At 33.2% G+C, this 17038-nt stretch overlaps 13 protein-coding genes across 13 annotated transcripts, besides 2 other annotated features; 7 read left to right on the top strand and 6 right to left on the bottom strand.

Moving 5' to 3' along the window:
• Nucleotides 1-285: 285 nt before the first annotated feature.
• On the bottom strand, nucleotides 286-528 carry TVAGG3_0787080 (serine threonine-protein phosphatase family; the record flags this gene model as incomplete). The annotated part of the gene is made up of 1 exon (XM_051246639.1): nucleotides 286-528. One exon carries the CDS (start codon nucleotides 526-528, stop codon nucleotides 286-288), a length of 243 nt encoding a protein of 80 aa, XP_051082114.1.
• Nucleotides 529-546: 18 nt separating this feature from the next.
• TVAGG3_0787070 (uncharacterized protein) lies at nucleotides 547-786 on the bottom strand (the record flags this gene model as incomplete). The annotated part of the gene is made up of 1 exon (XM_001298802.2): nucleotides 547-786. The coding sequence occupies one exon, from the start codon at nucleotides 784-786 to the stop codon at nucleotides 547-549; it is 240 nt and encodes a 79-aa protein (XP_001298803.2).
• Nucleotides 787-1164: 378 nt separating this feature from the next.
• On the bottom strand, nucleotides 1165-1867 carry TVAGG3_0787060 (phage tail repeat-like family; the record flags this gene model as incomplete). The annotated part of the gene is made up of 1 exon (XM_051246638.1): nucleotides 1165-1867. A coding segment is annotated over one exon (703 nt), but the record flags the coding sequence as incomplete, so codon positions are not given.
• A 3565-nt stretch (nucleotides 1868-5432) lies between these two features.
• Nucleotides 5433-10939: a mobile genetic element.
• TVAGG3_0787050 (uncharacterized protein) lies at nucleotides 5855-6256 on the top strand (the record flags this gene model as incomplete). The annotated part of the gene is made up of 1 exon (XM_051246637.1): nucleotides 5855-6256. The coding sequence occupies one exon, from the start codon at nucleotides 5855-5857 to the stop codon at nucleotides 6254-6256; it is 402 nt and encodes a 133-aa protein (XP_051082112.1).
• Nucleotides 6276-6431, top strand: TVAGG3_0787040 (uncharacterized protein; the record flags this gene model as incomplete). The annotated part of the gene is made up of 1 exon (XM_051246636.1): nucleotides 6276-6431. The coding sequence occupies one exon, from the start codon at nucleotides 6276-6278 to the stop codon at nucleotides 6429-6431; it is 156 nt and encodes a 51-aa protein (XP_051082111.1).
• Nucleotides 6450-7034, top strand: TVAGG3_0787030 (phage tail repeat-like family; the record flags this gene model as incomplete). The annotated part of the gene is made up of 1 exon (XM_051246635.1): nucleotides 6450-7034. One exon carries the CDS (start codon nucleotides 6450-6452, stop codon nucleotides 7032-7034), a length of 585 nt encoding a protein of 194 aa, XP_051082110.1.
• On the top strand, nucleotides 7188-7772 carry TVAGG3_0787020 (His-Me finger endonucleases family; the record flags this gene model as incomplete). The annotated part of the gene is made up of 1 exon (XM_051246634.1): nucleotides 7188-7772. The coding sequence occupies one exon, from the start codon at nucleotides 7188-7190 to the stop codon at nucleotides 7770-7772; it is 585 nt and encodes a 194-aa protein (XP_051082109.1).
• TVAGG3_0787010 (KilA, N-terminal/APSES-type HTH, DNA-binding family) lies at nucleotides 8966-9424 on the top strand (the record flags this gene model as incomplete). The annotated part of the gene is made up of 1 exon (XM_051246633.1): nucleotides 8966-9424. A coding segment is annotated over one exon (459 nt), but the record flags the coding sequence as incomplete, so codon positions are not given.
• A 1504-nt stretch (nucleotides 10940-12443) lies between the features above and the next one.
• Nucleotides 12444-17038: part of a mobile genetic element that runs on past the window's edge.
• On the bottom strand, nucleotides 12713-13240 carry TVAGG3_0786990 (protein of unknown function, DUF4107 family; the record flags this gene model as incomplete). The annotated part of the gene is made up of 1 exon (XM_051246632.1): nucleotides 12713-13240. One exon carries the CDS (start codon nucleotides 13238-13240, stop codon nucleotides 12713-12715), a length of 528 nt encoding a protein of 175 aa, XP_051082107.1.
• Nucleotides 13682-14319, bottom strand: TVAGG3_0786980 (uncharacterized protein; the record flags this gene model as incomplete). The annotated part of the gene is made up of 1 exon (XM_051246631.1): nucleotides 13682-14319. A coding segment is annotated over one exon (638 nt), but the record flags the coding sequence as incomplete, so codon positions are not given.
• TVAGG3_0786970 (uncharacterized protein) lies at nucleotides 14369-14965 on the top strand (the record flags this gene model as incomplete). The annotated part of the gene is made up of 1 exon (XM_051246630.1): nucleotides 14369-14965. A coding segment is annotated over one exon (597 nt), but the record flags the coding sequence as incomplete, so codon positions are not given.
• On the top strand, nucleotides 15650-16224 carry TVAGG3_0786960 (uncharacterized protein; the record flags this gene model as incomplete). Its single annotated transcript, XM_051246629.1, has 1 exon — nucleotides 15650-16224. A coding segment is annotated over one exon (575 nt), but the record flags the coding sequence as incomplete, so codon positions are not given.
• On the bottom strand, nucleotides 16356-16628 carry TVAGG3_0786950 (uncharacterized protein; the record flags this gene model as incomplete). Its single annotated transcript, XM_051246628.1, has 1 exon — nucleotides 16356-16628. The coding sequence occupies one exon, from the start codon at nucleotides 16626-16628 to the stop codon at nucleotides 16356-16358; it is 273 nt and encodes a 90-aa protein (XP_051082103.1).

Below are 17038 nucleotides of genomic sequence, written 5' to 3'. Positions count from 1 at the left end.
GACTTTTATGAAGTCGAAAACCCTAATGGAACATATGAAAATATTTCGACCCAGCTGCTATTATTGTTCATGCTTCATTTTCTGCGCCAAAACTCTTCTTATGCTTGGCAAATGACTTTTACGAAAAACCTACAAAGTTATACGAACCACCAAGTGGAAGTATTTCAGACTTTCAAGTATGGTTTACTACAGATGGAAGAAAAAGAATAATTCCATTATACCATGCGTTTTACTTAGAACTTAGTTTCATATACAACTACTATCGAACGGTAAAAATATAATTTTTTAATACGGTTGAGGTGTTGGATTTGGTTGCCAACTAGACTGTGGTGCAGGTTCAGGCTGTTGTATAACAGGAGCTTGTTCTTCTGGTTCAGGGTCTTTAGGTATAATACCAACGAACTGACCTACCCTTTTACCAATATTTTTGACACCGTTCCAAATTCCTCTTCCTACGGTTTTTATTCCATTCCATATACCTCTTCCAACATTTCGAAAGAAGTTTCCAATACTACTGAAGAAACCCATTTTACTATATGTAAAAATCTAATGTCCGCCTAGTCTTTTGCGTTTCCTGTTGAGTTCCATAGCATTCTTTAACTGGAGCTCATACATTCTGTTTCTCCTCTGGTAGAAAACATATTCTGGGTCAACTCCTGTGTTCGCGTCATCTGCATAAAGTTGTTTATATCCCACTTCAGGGTTTGTATAAAACTCTTTCCATCTCATATTTGCATACCATGGTGGCAAACCTAACGCAGCGTCATTTGACATGGCAGTTTGCATTTGTACATCTGTTGGCACTTGACCATAGTTTGCCATTGCAGTTTGTATTCTAACTTCATTTGGAATATTCTCTGGGTTTGGTTGTCCAGGTTGCTGTGCATTCGCTAAGTTCTGTGCGTCCATTTAATATTAGATAAAAATATCTCTTACGAGTACATATACTGAACATTTGCAGGCATTGGTTCATCTTCATATTCTCTGTACTTTTCTGCCACGTCAAATAAATAAATGACACAATGGAAAAAACCTAAAACAAGTAGTCCTATTTCAAACCACATTTACTTACTAATAAAATTTCTTTATTGTGACACTTTCTCCAGTTTATAGGACCTCTCTCATATTCTATCTTGTCATATATAAACTCATAGTCATGTATGTCCTCTAACCATCTCATAACGGTTTCCAAACCACTTTTATCGGATGTAAAGTAAAAGCATGGATGGTTATGTATAACGTCTAAAGTTTCTAAAGAGTCTCTCAAAGTCCAGTCTACTTGGTATTGAAAATCCCATGTGTTATAGAACGGCGGGTCCACTATAAAGAAAACATTTTCCTTGTCTTTATATTTTTCATACAACTCTGTCCAATGACATCTCACAAACTCTATACCCTCAATATATTTTTCTATGTCCTCTTTGAAAACATTTGTATAGTTAAGATATAAAACTTTTGACATAAGTGTTTCAATGTCATGAACTCTTATAGAACCACTATATAATAGTCTAGCAGATATACTATCCCAGTCTATATATTCTGCTTTTTTCAAAACCTCTCTCACAATATTTTTCTTATCTAATGGTATACGTTCCATCTTACCTATAGGTATCTTTTCTTTTAACTCTTTCAATATATTGTTTGTGTCTGGAATATGTTTGAGACGGTCCATATAGTTGTCGAAGTCATTGCATATAATCTTTGAGTCTGGGAATATTGTATGACATAAATGGGATATATAGAAACTTCCACCGAACAAATCTACAAATGTTAGACCATTCGGTAGTTTCTTAAGTTCTCTCAATATAATATCTTTACATTTACTCTTATTTCCAAAGAACGGTAACGGTGGTTTTGTAAAATTCATTTATATATAATAATAAAAATGTTTTTACCCAAAAAGTGACAGAAAAGTGACAAAGCATGTACGATGAAGAAGTCTTGACAAAACATGTACGAAGAAGAAGTCTTGAAAATTCAAGAGGTTAGAAAAGAGGTTAGAAAAGAGGTTAGATCTAACCTTCTACCCTAAACATTATTTTTTGGTCCTTTACACTCATTACGATGAAGTCTTGACAAAACATTTACGATGAAGAAGTCTTGACAAAACATGTACGATGAAGAAGTCTTGACAAAACATGTACGAAGAAGAAGTCTTGAAAATTCAAGAGGTTAGAAAAGAGGTTAGAAAAGAGGTTAGATCTAACCTTCTACCCTAAACATTATTTTTTGGTCCTTTACACTCATTACGAAGAAATCTTGACAAAACATTTACGAAGAAATCTTGACAAAACATTTACGAAGAAATCTTGACAAATTCATGAGGTTAGAAAACATGTTAGAAAACATGTTAGATCTAACATTCTACCCTAAACATTATTTTTGGGTCATTTACACTCATTACGAAGAAATCTTGACAAAACATGAAAACATATATAATTTGTGAAAAGTGAAACAAAAAAGTCAACGGCTGGTCGGCTGGGGCTCCGGTCCTCCTCTTGGGTCTTGTGCAAAATTTTTTATGGGCTAGAAGGCACGAAGTGCCTGGAAGGCCATCCCAAGAAAAAAAAATCATTTATAATAAACATCTTCAGGGCTAGAAGGCACGAAGTGCCTGGAGGCCCCACTCCCTTTTTTTTTTTTATTACCTTCTATATTTGAATAATTAGGTTTCTTAAATTTTGAAGTCATGATCATTAATGCAGCATTAAAAGATGCACATTTTTACTCATATTCAAAGATGAAAATTTCATCTTTCCATTTGTATGATAAAGTATAAAGAAATAGTTTGAAATGCCGCATTCACATGCAGAACCTTGTTCAACATAATTTAAAAACTCAAGAGCAATATGAAATATGACCTTATGTTGTTGCAAAACAGTTATGAATACAAAACCTGTGTTGAACAACAGAACAATCTGATTTTTCAAATAGAACAGTAGATCCTTTTGAAGAGCTGCATTTATCAAAGAAGCAGATAGAATGCATTGATAAATGAATAGTTCTATATCTGAGATGGCAAATGATGGATTGATACTATTATTAACATTGTTTTTATTATCGTTTCCCAGATTATACGCTTCAAACATCTATTCGAGCATCATCCTGATGGTTCACTCCTATTTTATCTATTCCTTTCCATATAAGAATATCCATTTTAAGGATACCCTTACGTGTCAGATTTTTTGCGCATACGAAGAAGTCATGCTAGACATGAGCTATAAACCTGAAATTTTAGCAACATATTTAAAACTTTTTAAACTACAATACACTTTAATATTCAAGAACAAAAATATTCTTTTTAGAAATTACATAATTATTTTATGTGAAATCTATATAAAAACATATTTTGCGAGCGTAACTTTTTTCTTTATAAGCACCTTATATGACTGATAAACTGTGAAGGCACATAATTGTTAATTCATAGAGTTGATATGTTTCCAAAATTGAGAGGAAATTTGAAAATTGAATACCCTTTCAATTCAATTTTCAAAAGATATCAGCTCCTTCAATAATTGAAGGACGATTTTGATCATTTGCTCTTAAAACAAGTATGCCATGGAGAAAAAAGTTACGCTCGCAAATCTGAAATATAACTATCATATAAAAAAATTAAATTTCTAATTTTTTACTCTATAGATATTATTGGCCACTTGTGTAATGCATAAAAGTTTATGTCATATGCATACATTTGGAAGTATGGGAGACGAGGGAAATTACTTCTATGAGGCACTAGGATTTTTAAAAATTTCTCTATCGGACTCACCATTCAATTTCTCGAAAATTAAAAAAAATCAATAATAGCTAAAATGTATTATGCATAACAAATTTTAATGTTACACGGTATTTTTTGAACTTCATGACATGAATTTTCTTTATATTATTTTTTTTTTGGATTTTCTATGATTTATGCGATAGGCTGGAACAACATTGTAAGTGCAATGATATCATTTATAGAGAAATCTAAAACTTCAGCATTCAGAACTCGCAACCACAAAAATATTCATTTGCTAAGTAAGTAAAGTTGATTAAGTTCGACACTTAGCTTTTATACGTAAAACCAAGTGTGTATTGTTATTTCTTGTTAAATTATTGAGAAAAAAATAAATTGTAAGAGAAACGATACTGATTATTGAAATAATATTGAGGGTAGCTGCAGATTTCTTCATTAACATGCCGGAAATTTGTTAATCTTGGTTTTCTATCATAAAATCTGTCGAAGAATCTAAAAACGGAGATATGAAATAGAGATCATGTAAATCTAGAGTATCCTGTCAGAAAAATAGACTAAGCATGTAACCCTTTTTTGGTCATAAACACTTTTTACCACTTAGTCATACAGATGATCATTAAATTTAAACGAGCACTTTTTGTCAGAATTTATTCTTTTACAAAGACAGAAGATTTTAGTATTATTTAATATTAGTGCTGTAGCAAAATTCAAAAAACGGCGAAAATTCAGTGAATTTGTGAATTCACATTTTTTTCGACATTTTTCTTGATATATCCATGCACATTAAGAACACAGCTTTGATACGCTTAAAAAAGCATATTTCATATGAAATTGTTAAAGAAATAAACAATTTATATAAAAATTGCACTTATGGGCAGTTTAGATATATAATTTATATATAACATATATACAAATCCATAGACAAAGTGCAATAACTACAATGTTGTAGAAAATTACAGCAGAAATACTGACTTTTTGAAGGATAATAAGAATTCTTCTAAATGTTGTATTTTTATAATTTGATTGATTTTTTTTACTATTTCATTAATCTTTTATGAATAATAATTATTTTTAATATATGTGCTATTAAAATTTCAAATTTTGACTAATATATCTAAGTTATCTGAACGAAACATTTAGAAAATATCATACTTACATTGAAATAGCAAGTAGAGCATATTAATAGCAAGTTTCTTGGCTTTATATCTATCATCTATTGTTGTTTGATCAAACAAAATTCACTCTATTATATGGTGTCAATTAATTAAAACAATTTTTAATAGTTATTTATTTAGTGCGAATAAGTGCAAACTCATAAATGAATAACTTAATAGTAGAAATGAATTATCTGATATAAATCTCACATTTTGTCCATCAGAAATACTTTAATTGCATACGCATAACTATTAGTAATACGTCTGGAGTGTCAATTAATAACAATCCCACAACAAGTAAAATTCAGATTTTTATTAAACTTATTTTTTCCTAAAAGTTTTCTCAAATTACTATATATACATATGTGGATAAAATAATAGTAATATTGTAAAAAATTAGATAATTTTTTTTATTTGAGAACCTCTCAAAAGTTCATTCAATTTATCAATTGTTTCAGTTTGATGTATATTCATTTCTGGAGCCTAAAACTTTAGCAATCATGACAATATCATATTCTCTTTCTAACTACGCAATGTAAGGGTATCCTTAAGATTTTTATACAACTGTCAATGACACCAAGAGCAGAATGGTTTTGGTCGACAATGAAATATTGGTTTACATTTTTTGAACGCAGATAGTTTTTTACATCGTCTGATTTGAAAGAACTTTCTTGGTCAGATGTTAGTTTTGTTGGATGGTATTTGTCAACGAATATTGTCAAAGCTGCTAAGACATCTAAAATATTTTTAGACTGTAATGGTATGGCTTCACAGTATCTTGTGTTTTGACCGACAAATATTAGCCAGTATGGTGGTCCATCTTCTCTATACCTCGGAATGTTTTCCAAGATATCCATAAACCAAGCATTTGGTGTTGAACTAAAGATTTTTACCATGAGTGCTTTCTTTGTCGCTTTAGAAACATAGGGGTCCTTGTTTGGATTCGTCATTTTTTAACCCATAAGAAATGGGTTTATTTGGCGCATTAGCAGGAGTTGCATCCAGATTTTTACCCGCAGTGGGAACAATAGCCAGAGGTGTATTTGGAGTTGGAAGGAAGATTTTGAGTACATTAGGTATACTTAAAGAGAAAGCACAACCTATTATACAAACTGTACAGAAAGGTTGGGATGTAGCACGAGATGCAACAAATCTTATTCCAAATCCTGAAACAAGAGGAAAAGTTCAAGGATGGATGGACAATGTAGGAAGACAAGCAGGAAACTATTATAACAAAGCAAATGACTACTATAACCAAGCAGGACACTATATGGACCAAGGTGAAAGATTCTTTAACAGAGGATATAACCATGCACAACAATGGGTAAACAATAACCAACCTCAACCGCCTCAAACTTGGAGAATGTAAAGTTTTTTACTGAGATGAAATGAACAATACAGCATTGAGACAAATGGGTTCAAGATGGATTTGTCGACTTCCAGCAGTTACACAACCACGTGTTTGTCAAGTTCTTCCTATACCTCAGGAAGTTTTAGACCGACTTAAAAAACAACAACAACCAGTTGAAAACAAACCAAACTAAATTTTTTACTGAGATGAAATGACCGAAGAAGTTGAAACGGTAGATTTGACACCACAAACAAAAAGTTCAGAACCATTGTCAAAACCTGTCAAAGAACTTACAGATGAAGAGAAAAATTCAATAATAGAAAGTGCCAGGTCTGGAAATACAAACCCTAACTATAAAGTCACTTTTCATAGAAATGGAACGGCTAGTATCTCAAAAAAGAAACAGACTCTCACAAATAAAATATTGAAGTCTGAAGGAGCTTTCGAGACAACAGATGGAAAAGTTTACTTCACTGACCAACAGTTCATTATAGAACATCTCATTGACTTAGAGTCGAAATATTCTAAACTTTACAACAAACACAAAAAGTTGAAAGGAAAACAAAAACAAATGGCATATGATATTTATGAAGATGTTGACGACACAACTGTTCCTGCAGGTGAAGTAAAGTCAGGTGAACCGAAAAGTGACGAAAAACCGATAGAAGAAGAAAAACCAAAAACTGAAGATAAACCAAAACCAAAGTTTAGTTTCAATACTAAAACAAGTCAACCTTCATTAGCTGGTATGGGTTGGCGTCAAAGACTTTTGGCAGCAGGTGGTTACGTAAAGTAAAGAAAAAAATATATTTTTATTTTTATTTGAAATGTACGCTGAGTTTTGTTGGAGAAGACCGTTGGGAAACTTGTTTGTTAGATGAGAAATATGAAATGGCATACCATTTTAAAACAATATATTTTTAAAAAAATATTTTTTATTTTATTTGAAATGTACGCTGAGTTTGTTGGAGAAGACCGTTGGGAAACTTGTTTGTTAGATGAGAAATATGAAATTCACTGTTGTGAGTCATTTGAAGTCAGAAACAAAAAGACAAAAAGAGTTTTAAGCGAATGTGAGCGAAATGACGGATATGCTAGGATGAGGATTGGTGGAAAACACTATTTTAAACATATTGTCATTGCAACTCATTTTATACCGAACCCTAACAATCTACCTTTTGTAGACCATATAAACCATATAAGAAACGACAATAGACTTGAAAACTTACGTTGGGTCACTCGTTCTGAAAACAATAAGAACAAAGGCAAATTTCGAGATATTGTATTCGAATTTGTCGACGAACTAGAAGATGAAACAATTGAAATTACAGACTATGGCAAGCATACTTTTGAGTTTTACTACTATAGCGAAGAACAAGACTCTTTCTACTTTTATACCGGCGTAAACTATAGGAAATTACAAGTATATTTTACTAAGGAAGGCTATGCTTATGTAAACACTAGAGATACAGATGGAAAACACGTTCAAATACTTCTTAACAAATTCAAGAAGCTATATGGCATACCATTTTAAAACGTTTTTAAAACAGTATATTTTTACATATATTAAATGCTTCAGGTTGAAAAACAAAGAACAAAAGTAGCAGATACAAAACCGTTAGACTATATCTTTACAAATACTGGTAGGACAATTTCAGATGAAGAAATTTCATCCGGTGCTTACAGATTTGACAGTTTATAGAAACGTGTTTGACCCTCAAAATGTTATGTGTCATGCAAGTTTCAGTTCAAGCAACAGTAGTTTTCTATGTATCGGTAAGGACTTTTATGACTTTGCTTCTAAATTCTACGAACCACCTAGTAACAGTTTCTCTGACTTTCAAGTTTGGTTCACAACAAATGGTGTGCAGCATATAATACCATTGTACTATGACTTTTATCTCGAATTGTCTTTCATATACAACTACGGAAAAGTGCTGAAAAAGTATTGAAAAATATATTTTAGGGTAGAAGGGTATATCTAACCCGTTTTCTAACATCGTAGAAAACTCATGAAAACAATTTATTTTTGTGAATATGCAAGCGGCTCATAGCTCAGTGGTATGGGCTACCTCGTTAAAGGCGTCGAAGACCTCGGTTCAAATCCCGATTCGCGCAGGTTTTTTCCTTTTATGCAGTGAAATTTCATGTACATAGGTTACTTTGGTGTTAGACCCTAGTGAAGAAAATAGAACGATATAAGTTTACATTTGTAAGGTTACTTTGGTGTTAGACCCTAGTGAAGAAAATAGAACGATATAAGTTTACATTTGTAAAGTTGGACGATAAAAATCTCTGCTACTGTCAGTAAAAGTACTGCTACTGTCAGTAAAAGTACTGCTACTGTCAGTAAAAGTACTGCTACTGTCAGTAAAAGTACTGCTACTGTCAGTAAAAGTACTGCTACTGTCAGTAAAAGTACTGCTACCGTCAGTAAAAAGGAAAATTTGAGAGGGTTTTCGACGATAAAGTACTGCTACTGTCAGTAAAAGTACTGCTACTGTCAGTAAAAGTACTGCTACTGTCAGTAAAAGTACTGCTACTGTCAGTAAAAGTACTGCTACTGTCAGTAAAAGTACTGCTACTGTCAGTAAAAGTACTGCTACTGTCAGTAGCAGTACTGCTAGGAGCAGAGATTTTTATCGTTTGTGGTCCGACGGTTAAGCCACAAACGAATGTCCGACGTCCCACCAAAAAATATTTTTTATTTTTATTGTAAGAACAGAAATGTCAGTCGAAGCAAAAACGTTCACGAACAAATCTAATGGCGAAACATTCACAAAAGGCACTTACAACGGTATTGAAGTCTTACGTAGAGACATGGATGGTTATATTAACGCAACAAATATGTGTCAGCAGTTTAGGAAAGACTTTAGAAGGTTGTTGGAAAATAAGTCCTGGGAAGAGTATTTTAAGGCATTTTGTGAAGAATATACCAACCCGCGGAAAACAGCGGGTTGCTTTTTATACAAAATTCATGCAGGAATTCCTGATGAAATCAAACAGGTTAGAGGAATGTATGTAGACCCAAGACTTGTAAACTATATAGCAATGTGGGCTTCTCCAAAATATTGTATAGCAGTTGGAAAAATTCTGGACTCCATAGACAAGAAAGTTCATGAGAAATTAGATGAAGAAGAACTTGAAGATACAGTAGAGAATGCAAAACCTTTGTTCGAAGAAGAAGTTAGAAAAATGCATGAAAAACAAATAGAACATGAACGTGAGATATGTTCTGGTTATAGAGACTCGCCATACGAACTAGACCAATGGGAACAAGAAGATTTAAAGAGAGAATTTAGAGAATATGAACTCGCTAAGATAGCATTAGAAGCTGCAGAAAAGAAGTTAAAAGTTTGGGGTCGTTTTGTACAAAAATATTTGTGAGTAAATGAACCATTTTTTTCGACAAAAATATAATTTAGGGTAGAAGGTTAGATCTAACCTCTTTTCTAACCTCTTTTCTACCCTCTTGAATTTTCATGAATTTTGGTCATTTTTCAGTAAAAATAATGTTTAGGGTAGAAGGTTAGATCTAACCTCTTTTCTAACCTCTTTTCTAACCTCTTGAATTTTCATGAATTTTCATGAATTTCATCGTAAATGTTTTGTCGAAACTTCTTCATCGTAATGAGCGTAAATGACCAAAAAATATAATTTAGGGTAGAAGGTTAGATCTAACCTCATTTCTAACCTCATTTCTACCCTCGTGAATTTTCATGAATTTTCCTTAAGAAAAATATATTTTAGTTTTTTATAAAATATTTTTTTATTTTTATTGTAAGAACATGTTAGCAACAACTTCACCAAACTCGTTAGTCATGAACCCAACTTCAATGTTGGTAGAAATGAAAAGCTTCATTCCTTCTTCATATACTTTCGAAACAGAAATCCAGAAGATAAAGCAAGAACTTCTCCAAGGAGATCTAAACTGTAGTGCGAAAGATGAAACAAATGGACAGTATCTTTATGAAATGCAGGATATTATTGACCATCTACCTAAACTTCCTGAAATCCAACAACAAAAGCTCACTATTCCTGAATTCGACGAAATTGAAGTCAGACCAACCGACTCAGTAGAAATAAAGAAGTTCATACGAAAGGTAAACTATGAGTTTCTAGGATTTCATTGCAACCATAAAGTTATGGACAAAGATTGCGATATGGTATATAAGAACATCTCTGATATATATAAATCTGGGGAGTTTAAGACCTACGACAACTTTGTTTCGTTAGTTGCTGAATGTGTATGGCAGATAAGAGATAAAGATAGAAGAGGTAAAATATGGAACGAACAAATAAAACCAGCAACTTTTGAGTTAAAGAAAACCATTGACGCCTTAGTTGTTTTAGCAGGTAAGGTTTCAGAATATAACGCAAAAATGAACCCGCAATGTTCTAAATGTAAAGCAGCAATGAGGAGATATAACTACTCCGTCAAAGAGATAGAAAGAATGAAGAAACGACTATGCAGACTTAAAGATAGAAGCAGAAAAGCCAGCAGAAGATAAAATGGACATGTTAGCATTTCTGAACAAAAACTATCCAACTGCTGACGATTTTCTTCTTTCAGATGTCAAGAAGAAGTATAAAGAAACCTTCGGCATTGTTAAAACATTCGATGTACTAAAAGAAGAAATAGAAGCTACAAAACTGTTTAGAGTCTCACGAATTCATAACGTTTACCATGTAAAACGCTTATAAAATAACTGGGGTAGAAAAGAGGTTAGAAAACAGGTTAGATCTAACCTTCTACCCTAAAATATATTTTTGCCGAGTAAAATGACCAAATTTCATTATATAACTGTTATTTTTGACGAAGAGAACTTTAACACTTCGTCAAAAAAATCCCTGAAATCATATCTTTTATACAAAATTCATGAGGGTAGAAAAGAGGTTAGAAAAGAGGTTAGATCTAACCTTCTACCCTAAAATATATTTTTGTCTGATTTACGCTCATGTTTGACAAAACATATACGAAGAAGTTTATTTCCTGTGTTGTTGTCAAAATGTCATGTTGTCACCATTTTCAAAAAGATGTTAGTTGACCGAGGGACCGAGGGACCTGGTGACACCTAAAAACCATCTACCCTAAAATATATTTTTGTCTGATTTACGCTCATGTTTGACAAAACATATACGAAGAAGTTATTTCCTGTGTTGTTGTCAAAATGTCATGTTGTCACCATTTTCAAAAAGATGTTAGTTGACCGAGGGACCGAGGGACCTGGTGACACCTAAAAACCATCTACCCTAAAATATATTTTTGCCGAAAAAAATGACCAAATTTCATGAATTTCCTCATATGTTTGCTACCCTCGGAAAACCGAGGATAGAGATTCCATACGAAAATCGTGAAAAAATGACCAAATTTCATTATATAACTGTTATTTTTTTACGAAGAGAACTTTTGCACTTCGTAAAAAAATCCCTGAAATCATGAATTTCCTTAAGATAGAAAAAATAAAGTTAGTTTTATTTTTTTTATTTTTTTTTATTTTGTATGTAAGAACAGTAAATGTTAAACATTGAGTTTGAAACAGTTAAAAAGATAGACAATGACACCAAAATGGTTAGAATAGGTGATTTAAACGTAAGATACTCAAAGAAATACAAGAAATATTCTTTGTCAGACATTATATCTCCATCTGGAAAGAAAACATCCCACGACTGGGTTAGAATTGCTTCTACTCAGAAAATTTTGACAAGAAATCCTGAGCTTATGATATCGGTAAGATTCTATGGAACTACAGCATATCTTATAGACAAAAGTCTTATACCAATAGTTTTGTTATGGTTAGACCCAGTTGTAGTTAGTATACAAGTCTTGGGTATGGTGGCACTGCGTTCCACTTTACCCAATACTTGTGAATTTGACACTTTACAAAACCGTTAACGTATATTTTACAACACAAACGACAACACTAACTTAACCTTAAATATTTACAAAGCCGCCAACCACTTCACTAACGAACTCACTAATGTAAAAAATAAACGTTCTCACTATCGTTCTCACTAACGACTTCACTAATGTTCTCATAAATTTTCCTCAATATCTTCATCATCAGTGTTAACCCTATTGTAGTCATACTTGAAGCCATAAACTTTCTCTAACTTCTTAACGTACAATTTACATAACTTACCTTCGTCATCGTATGGTTTAATGATATAACTATTTCTATCTTTATACACAGTCAATGAAAAGTCAACTGGTCTCGGATGTATTTGAAAGAACATGTTATGCTCAGGAAGGAAGAATAAATGTTTAAATGTATGTTTGTTATACTGTGGAATTCGAATGAGTTGCTTTTGTTCTGTCATTTACATCCAAATAAAAAATTTCAGTAACTTAAAAATAAATAAAAATTAATGATATCACCACCCGCACACGTATGAAAACATAGCACAAAAATAAATTTAGGGTAGAAGGTTAGATCTAACCCGATATCTAACCTCTTTTCTAACCTGTTGAATTCATTGCTTTATAACTCTCTTCCTTGGTTTCTTTTTAGTTGCTTTCTTCACGTCTGTCTCCAACTTGACTGTCTTTCTTCTTCGTCCGTAATGATACCAGTTACTTCCACCAGTCAATGGGTCAAATGGTCTTTCGTAAGGATTTCCATACATTCCATAGGGACCATACGGAAGAACTACTGGTGGAGAAGAAACATTTTCTTTAGTTCCATCGAATCTATTTAAATGCATTGTTTCACCTTTCATCTGGTCATTAAAGTCTTTTGCGTGTTTTGCAAACTCATCGTCCTTTCCTAAAGCATTTTCTGACTCAGTCGCAACCAAATTGGATGCTTTATTTATGAGCCCTATTTTATTTAATCTTAACTTCTTTGCAACCCAGCCTCCAATCTTCCCTTTATTTGCATCTAATGTCTTCGAAACCCTTCCTCCACTCATTTTATTTACTGCGTCATAAGCCCCAAGTGCTTTTGCTCCAAATGCTAATGCTTTTGTTCCCATTGCGCCTAAAGCTGTCCAAGCTACCATTTACACCATATTAAAATCATCTCTCTTCAATATTATCTCATAAAAGTTCTCGTTACTGGAGAAAGTCAATGAAACATAAACATTCTCATTCATAAACTTCTTTCTTATCTCATCTATACGCTTCAAAATGTCTGAACAATTGCTAACATCTTCTACAACAGTTATTTCATCATGAATGACCTTCAAGAACAAGCTCATTTAATATGCTATTAAAATCATCTCAATAATGAGTCCATCCTTTCCATCTTTAGGTAGCACAACATCTTTCATTGAAGAAGGTTCGACAAGTCTTATGTTAAACTTACTGACAAAGTTTGTTATACTATAATGCTTCGCGGCGAATACATGTAGTTTGAAAGACATAATATAGATTCTTCAGCAAATTCACTTATACTGGATTTTATAACAATGTTCTCACGAGACCAAATACCACCAATTGACAATCTTGTAAGCAATCCTGCTGAACCTTCTACTGTAAACGTCGATGGTAACATTCCACGAAGGTCATCTATTGACATCTTTGAGTCACTGAATTTAAATATTTTCTTAAAGCAATCGTCATTATCTAACCATGCAATAGCTTTGAAGTTTTCATTCGAATATACATCTGCTTCATTAAATGTAAAACCTGACTTCTTTGCAGAGACGACTTTAAAATCTATTGCATTTGTTTCAAAATTATATACTATGGTAACTTCTGAAGGTAATGGATGTCCTTCCGCAGTCAGTTGTTCTCTCACTACCGTTTGAAGCTTTGTGTTAAAAACTTTCATGTCATCTCCTGTGTCTAGGTTCACATACACAGCAACAGGAAAACTATCTTGCTTCTTTGTTTCATCATTATACCTCAAAACATTAAAGTTCTTCAATAATATTGTTCTTCCTGCTGGAATACTTCTAACTTGTCTTATTTCAATAGCTTTCTCACCTCCTACATACTCTACCCAGTGTCTTGGATATTCATAAGTATACTGACTTTCTTGAATTTTGGTAGGTTTCATCATAACGTGTTCATAGTATATCTTTATACTCTTGTCAGTTAGACTCGGTGCTATGTTCTGAATATTTCTGACTTGCATTTTTAATGAAGATAAAATGAAGCATTTAATACATGACGTAGATGAAGACATGAATGAAAGCAGTGAAAAGCTCAACAGTTCTCTCATTCTTCCTTTCAGTAAGGACTATGAGTTCTGTTCAAATGGTGTGTATTTCTATTGTGGAAAGATGGGTTCAGGTAAGACATTTAACCTCATTCGTCATATACTCATAACAGAGCGTTTAGGAAACGACTCTTACTATGACCAAATCATTATATCAGCAACTTCAGACTCTATGGATTCAACAGCGAAAACATTTATGTCAAAAGTTCAAGCCTCTGTCGTTAAAGTTCCAGATAGCGAACTCATTGAATTTCTTCAACGTTACATTCGACGTAAGAGAAAATATTATGCTATTGTAGAGTTCATACAGTCAGGAATGCAAAAGACTTCAGAAGAGATGGAAAGAATTATTGACAAACACCACTTACGTCAATACTCAGGAGTTTACGATATGAAACGACTGACAAACTACATTCTATCAAAACTTTCAAAATACCCCTTCAAAAAGTATCCTTCAAACACTCTGCTCGTTTGTGACGACTTCGCCGGAAAAGGTTTAGTGTCAAAAGCAGACTCACCATTAGCTAACATCATAACTAAAGTCAGACATTACCACTTAACTGTAGCAATACTTATGCAAACATGGCGTTTCCTTGCTTTAAACATAAAACGTCTCATAACTGACTTCGTTATCTTTCAAGGTTTCTCACGCTATGACATTGAACTCATTTGGAAACAGTCAGGTATAACATTACCTTTTGAAGAAATTTGGGAAGCATATAAGTCTCTCATCTCTCCTCGTTCATACCTTGAGATTCATATCATGACTAATACCATTAAAGTCAAAAACATTCCATGGGAACGACCAACATTGTTTTAAAGTTTAACCTTCAATTGACTGATGGTAAACAAATTCCATGCATCTCTGTCGCCATTTCTGTTGTTAATATTTTTGCTGTCATTCATATCATCCACTTCCCCATCCGTTAGCTTTTGAGGATATGTGTTAGAATAGCTGTTCTTAAATGAAGGCTTTTCACCTTTGAGAGCATAAACTCTATAACTTTCTGCATACTTTATGTTTGAACCTCCTGAGCCATCATTGACATAAATTTTTATAGGCTTCCACCCTTTGTTCATATTCCTGCTTCTTCCCTTAGCTCTTTTGTTCAGTAGTTCTACATCTTTATACACAGCTCCTGTCTCAGTGAATTCAACAATATTTTCATTCGTTAGCTTTACATTCAAACCCTTGTCGAGTATATTGTTCATTTCATACATATAAAAGGTTTTTATTCTATATGAAATGAGAAGCAAATCCATCTTAGCTGGTGCCGTTAATGTTCCAATTGAACCAACATCAAATGTTGACTCACGAACGACAAACAATATTGTCATAAAGAACTATAGTTCAGAGTGTTTGAAAGAAAAAGAACCAGAACTTAAGTCGGGAGGGCTCAAAGAGCCCATCTTGGCGCATGGCGCCGTGAATTTAAACTCAGCTTCAAACGCTAACGCTACATCAGATGTTAAGTTAGAGTATCCACCACTGGACCAAATTCTTTCAAGAGAAGCCAACGACAACCCTTACACAAATGTTCAAACAAATCCTTCAGATAACGTAGACCATTACCTTCTTCAGTTATACCAAACAATTTTACTCAAAGACGATAAGAAGCTTTTGACAAATCTTATAAGCAAGAACCAAATAATTCTAACAAAGGAGGACCTTGAAAATGTTATCTCACGAATAACAGGGAAACAATGTGTCATTGACTATCTCGACCCTGAAATCGAATGCTGTGGTCAAACTCCACTATTCATGAAAATAGGTAACATCCGCATCATTGAAACACCAGGAACTACAGGAGTTGAGTTTAAGTATAAATATTCGAACGAGTATACAAAACTATCTATATAAAGCTTTGCTTGAAATATGTTTTAGTAAATTAAAGCAGTCAGGAGGGCTCTTTGAGCCCATCTTGGCGCTTTGCGCCGTCAGTCAAAAAAATTCAAGTTAGCAATTTGTAATATCTGTCCAAAACTTCTTCAACAGTATCGAACTCATCTTCATAATGCAAACCTAATCTTATTGACTTGGTGCAGTTTTCACTAACACAATATAGCGCTTTGCGCTCGGCGCCTTTGACGCCTTTTTCTGTTCTCTTGACTGGCATAACTAACTCATTTGTTTCATCAAACAGCAACAACCAAAGTTCATGACCTAATACATAACATTCATACTTTATATTTTTAGCTCTGAGTTCTCTTGTAAGCTGTTGCATTTAATATTTTCTAAAAAGTCAACTTCAACAGTCATTCGCACTGGTGCCTTCAGTTCTACAGGCTCTCCTTGAAAGTCAACAAGTCTGAATTGCATGTCTTTCAAATTATGAGGACTAATGCGAACCCATTTACCTAAATGAGTTGCTATGACAGGAACGTTTGGAATGAACATTGAATTGACTGCATAACAGAAGGATTTATATTCTACTGAACCTTTACTATTAACTCCTGAAATACCTGTGACATTAGCTATTTTTGACTCAACGTACAAACAATTACCATAACATACGTATGGAACAGATTTCATCTCAATCGTTTTGTCAACACTTTTCAAAGGAAATGTCATATGGTATGCTCCCAGAAGAAGTTGTACTCTATGACTCATTCTTGGTATCTTGAACTCTTTCTT

The sequence above is a fragment of the Trichomonas vaginalis genome, chromosome VI (assembly GCF_026262505.1).
Source record: "Trichomonas vaginalis G3 chromosome VI, whole genome shotgun sequence".
NCBI classification, from domain to species: Eukaryota; Parabasalia; order Trichomonadida; family Trichomonadidae; genus Trichomonas; species Trichomonas vaginalis.
This window is presented reverse-complemented; position numbering and strand designations above follow the sequence as displayed.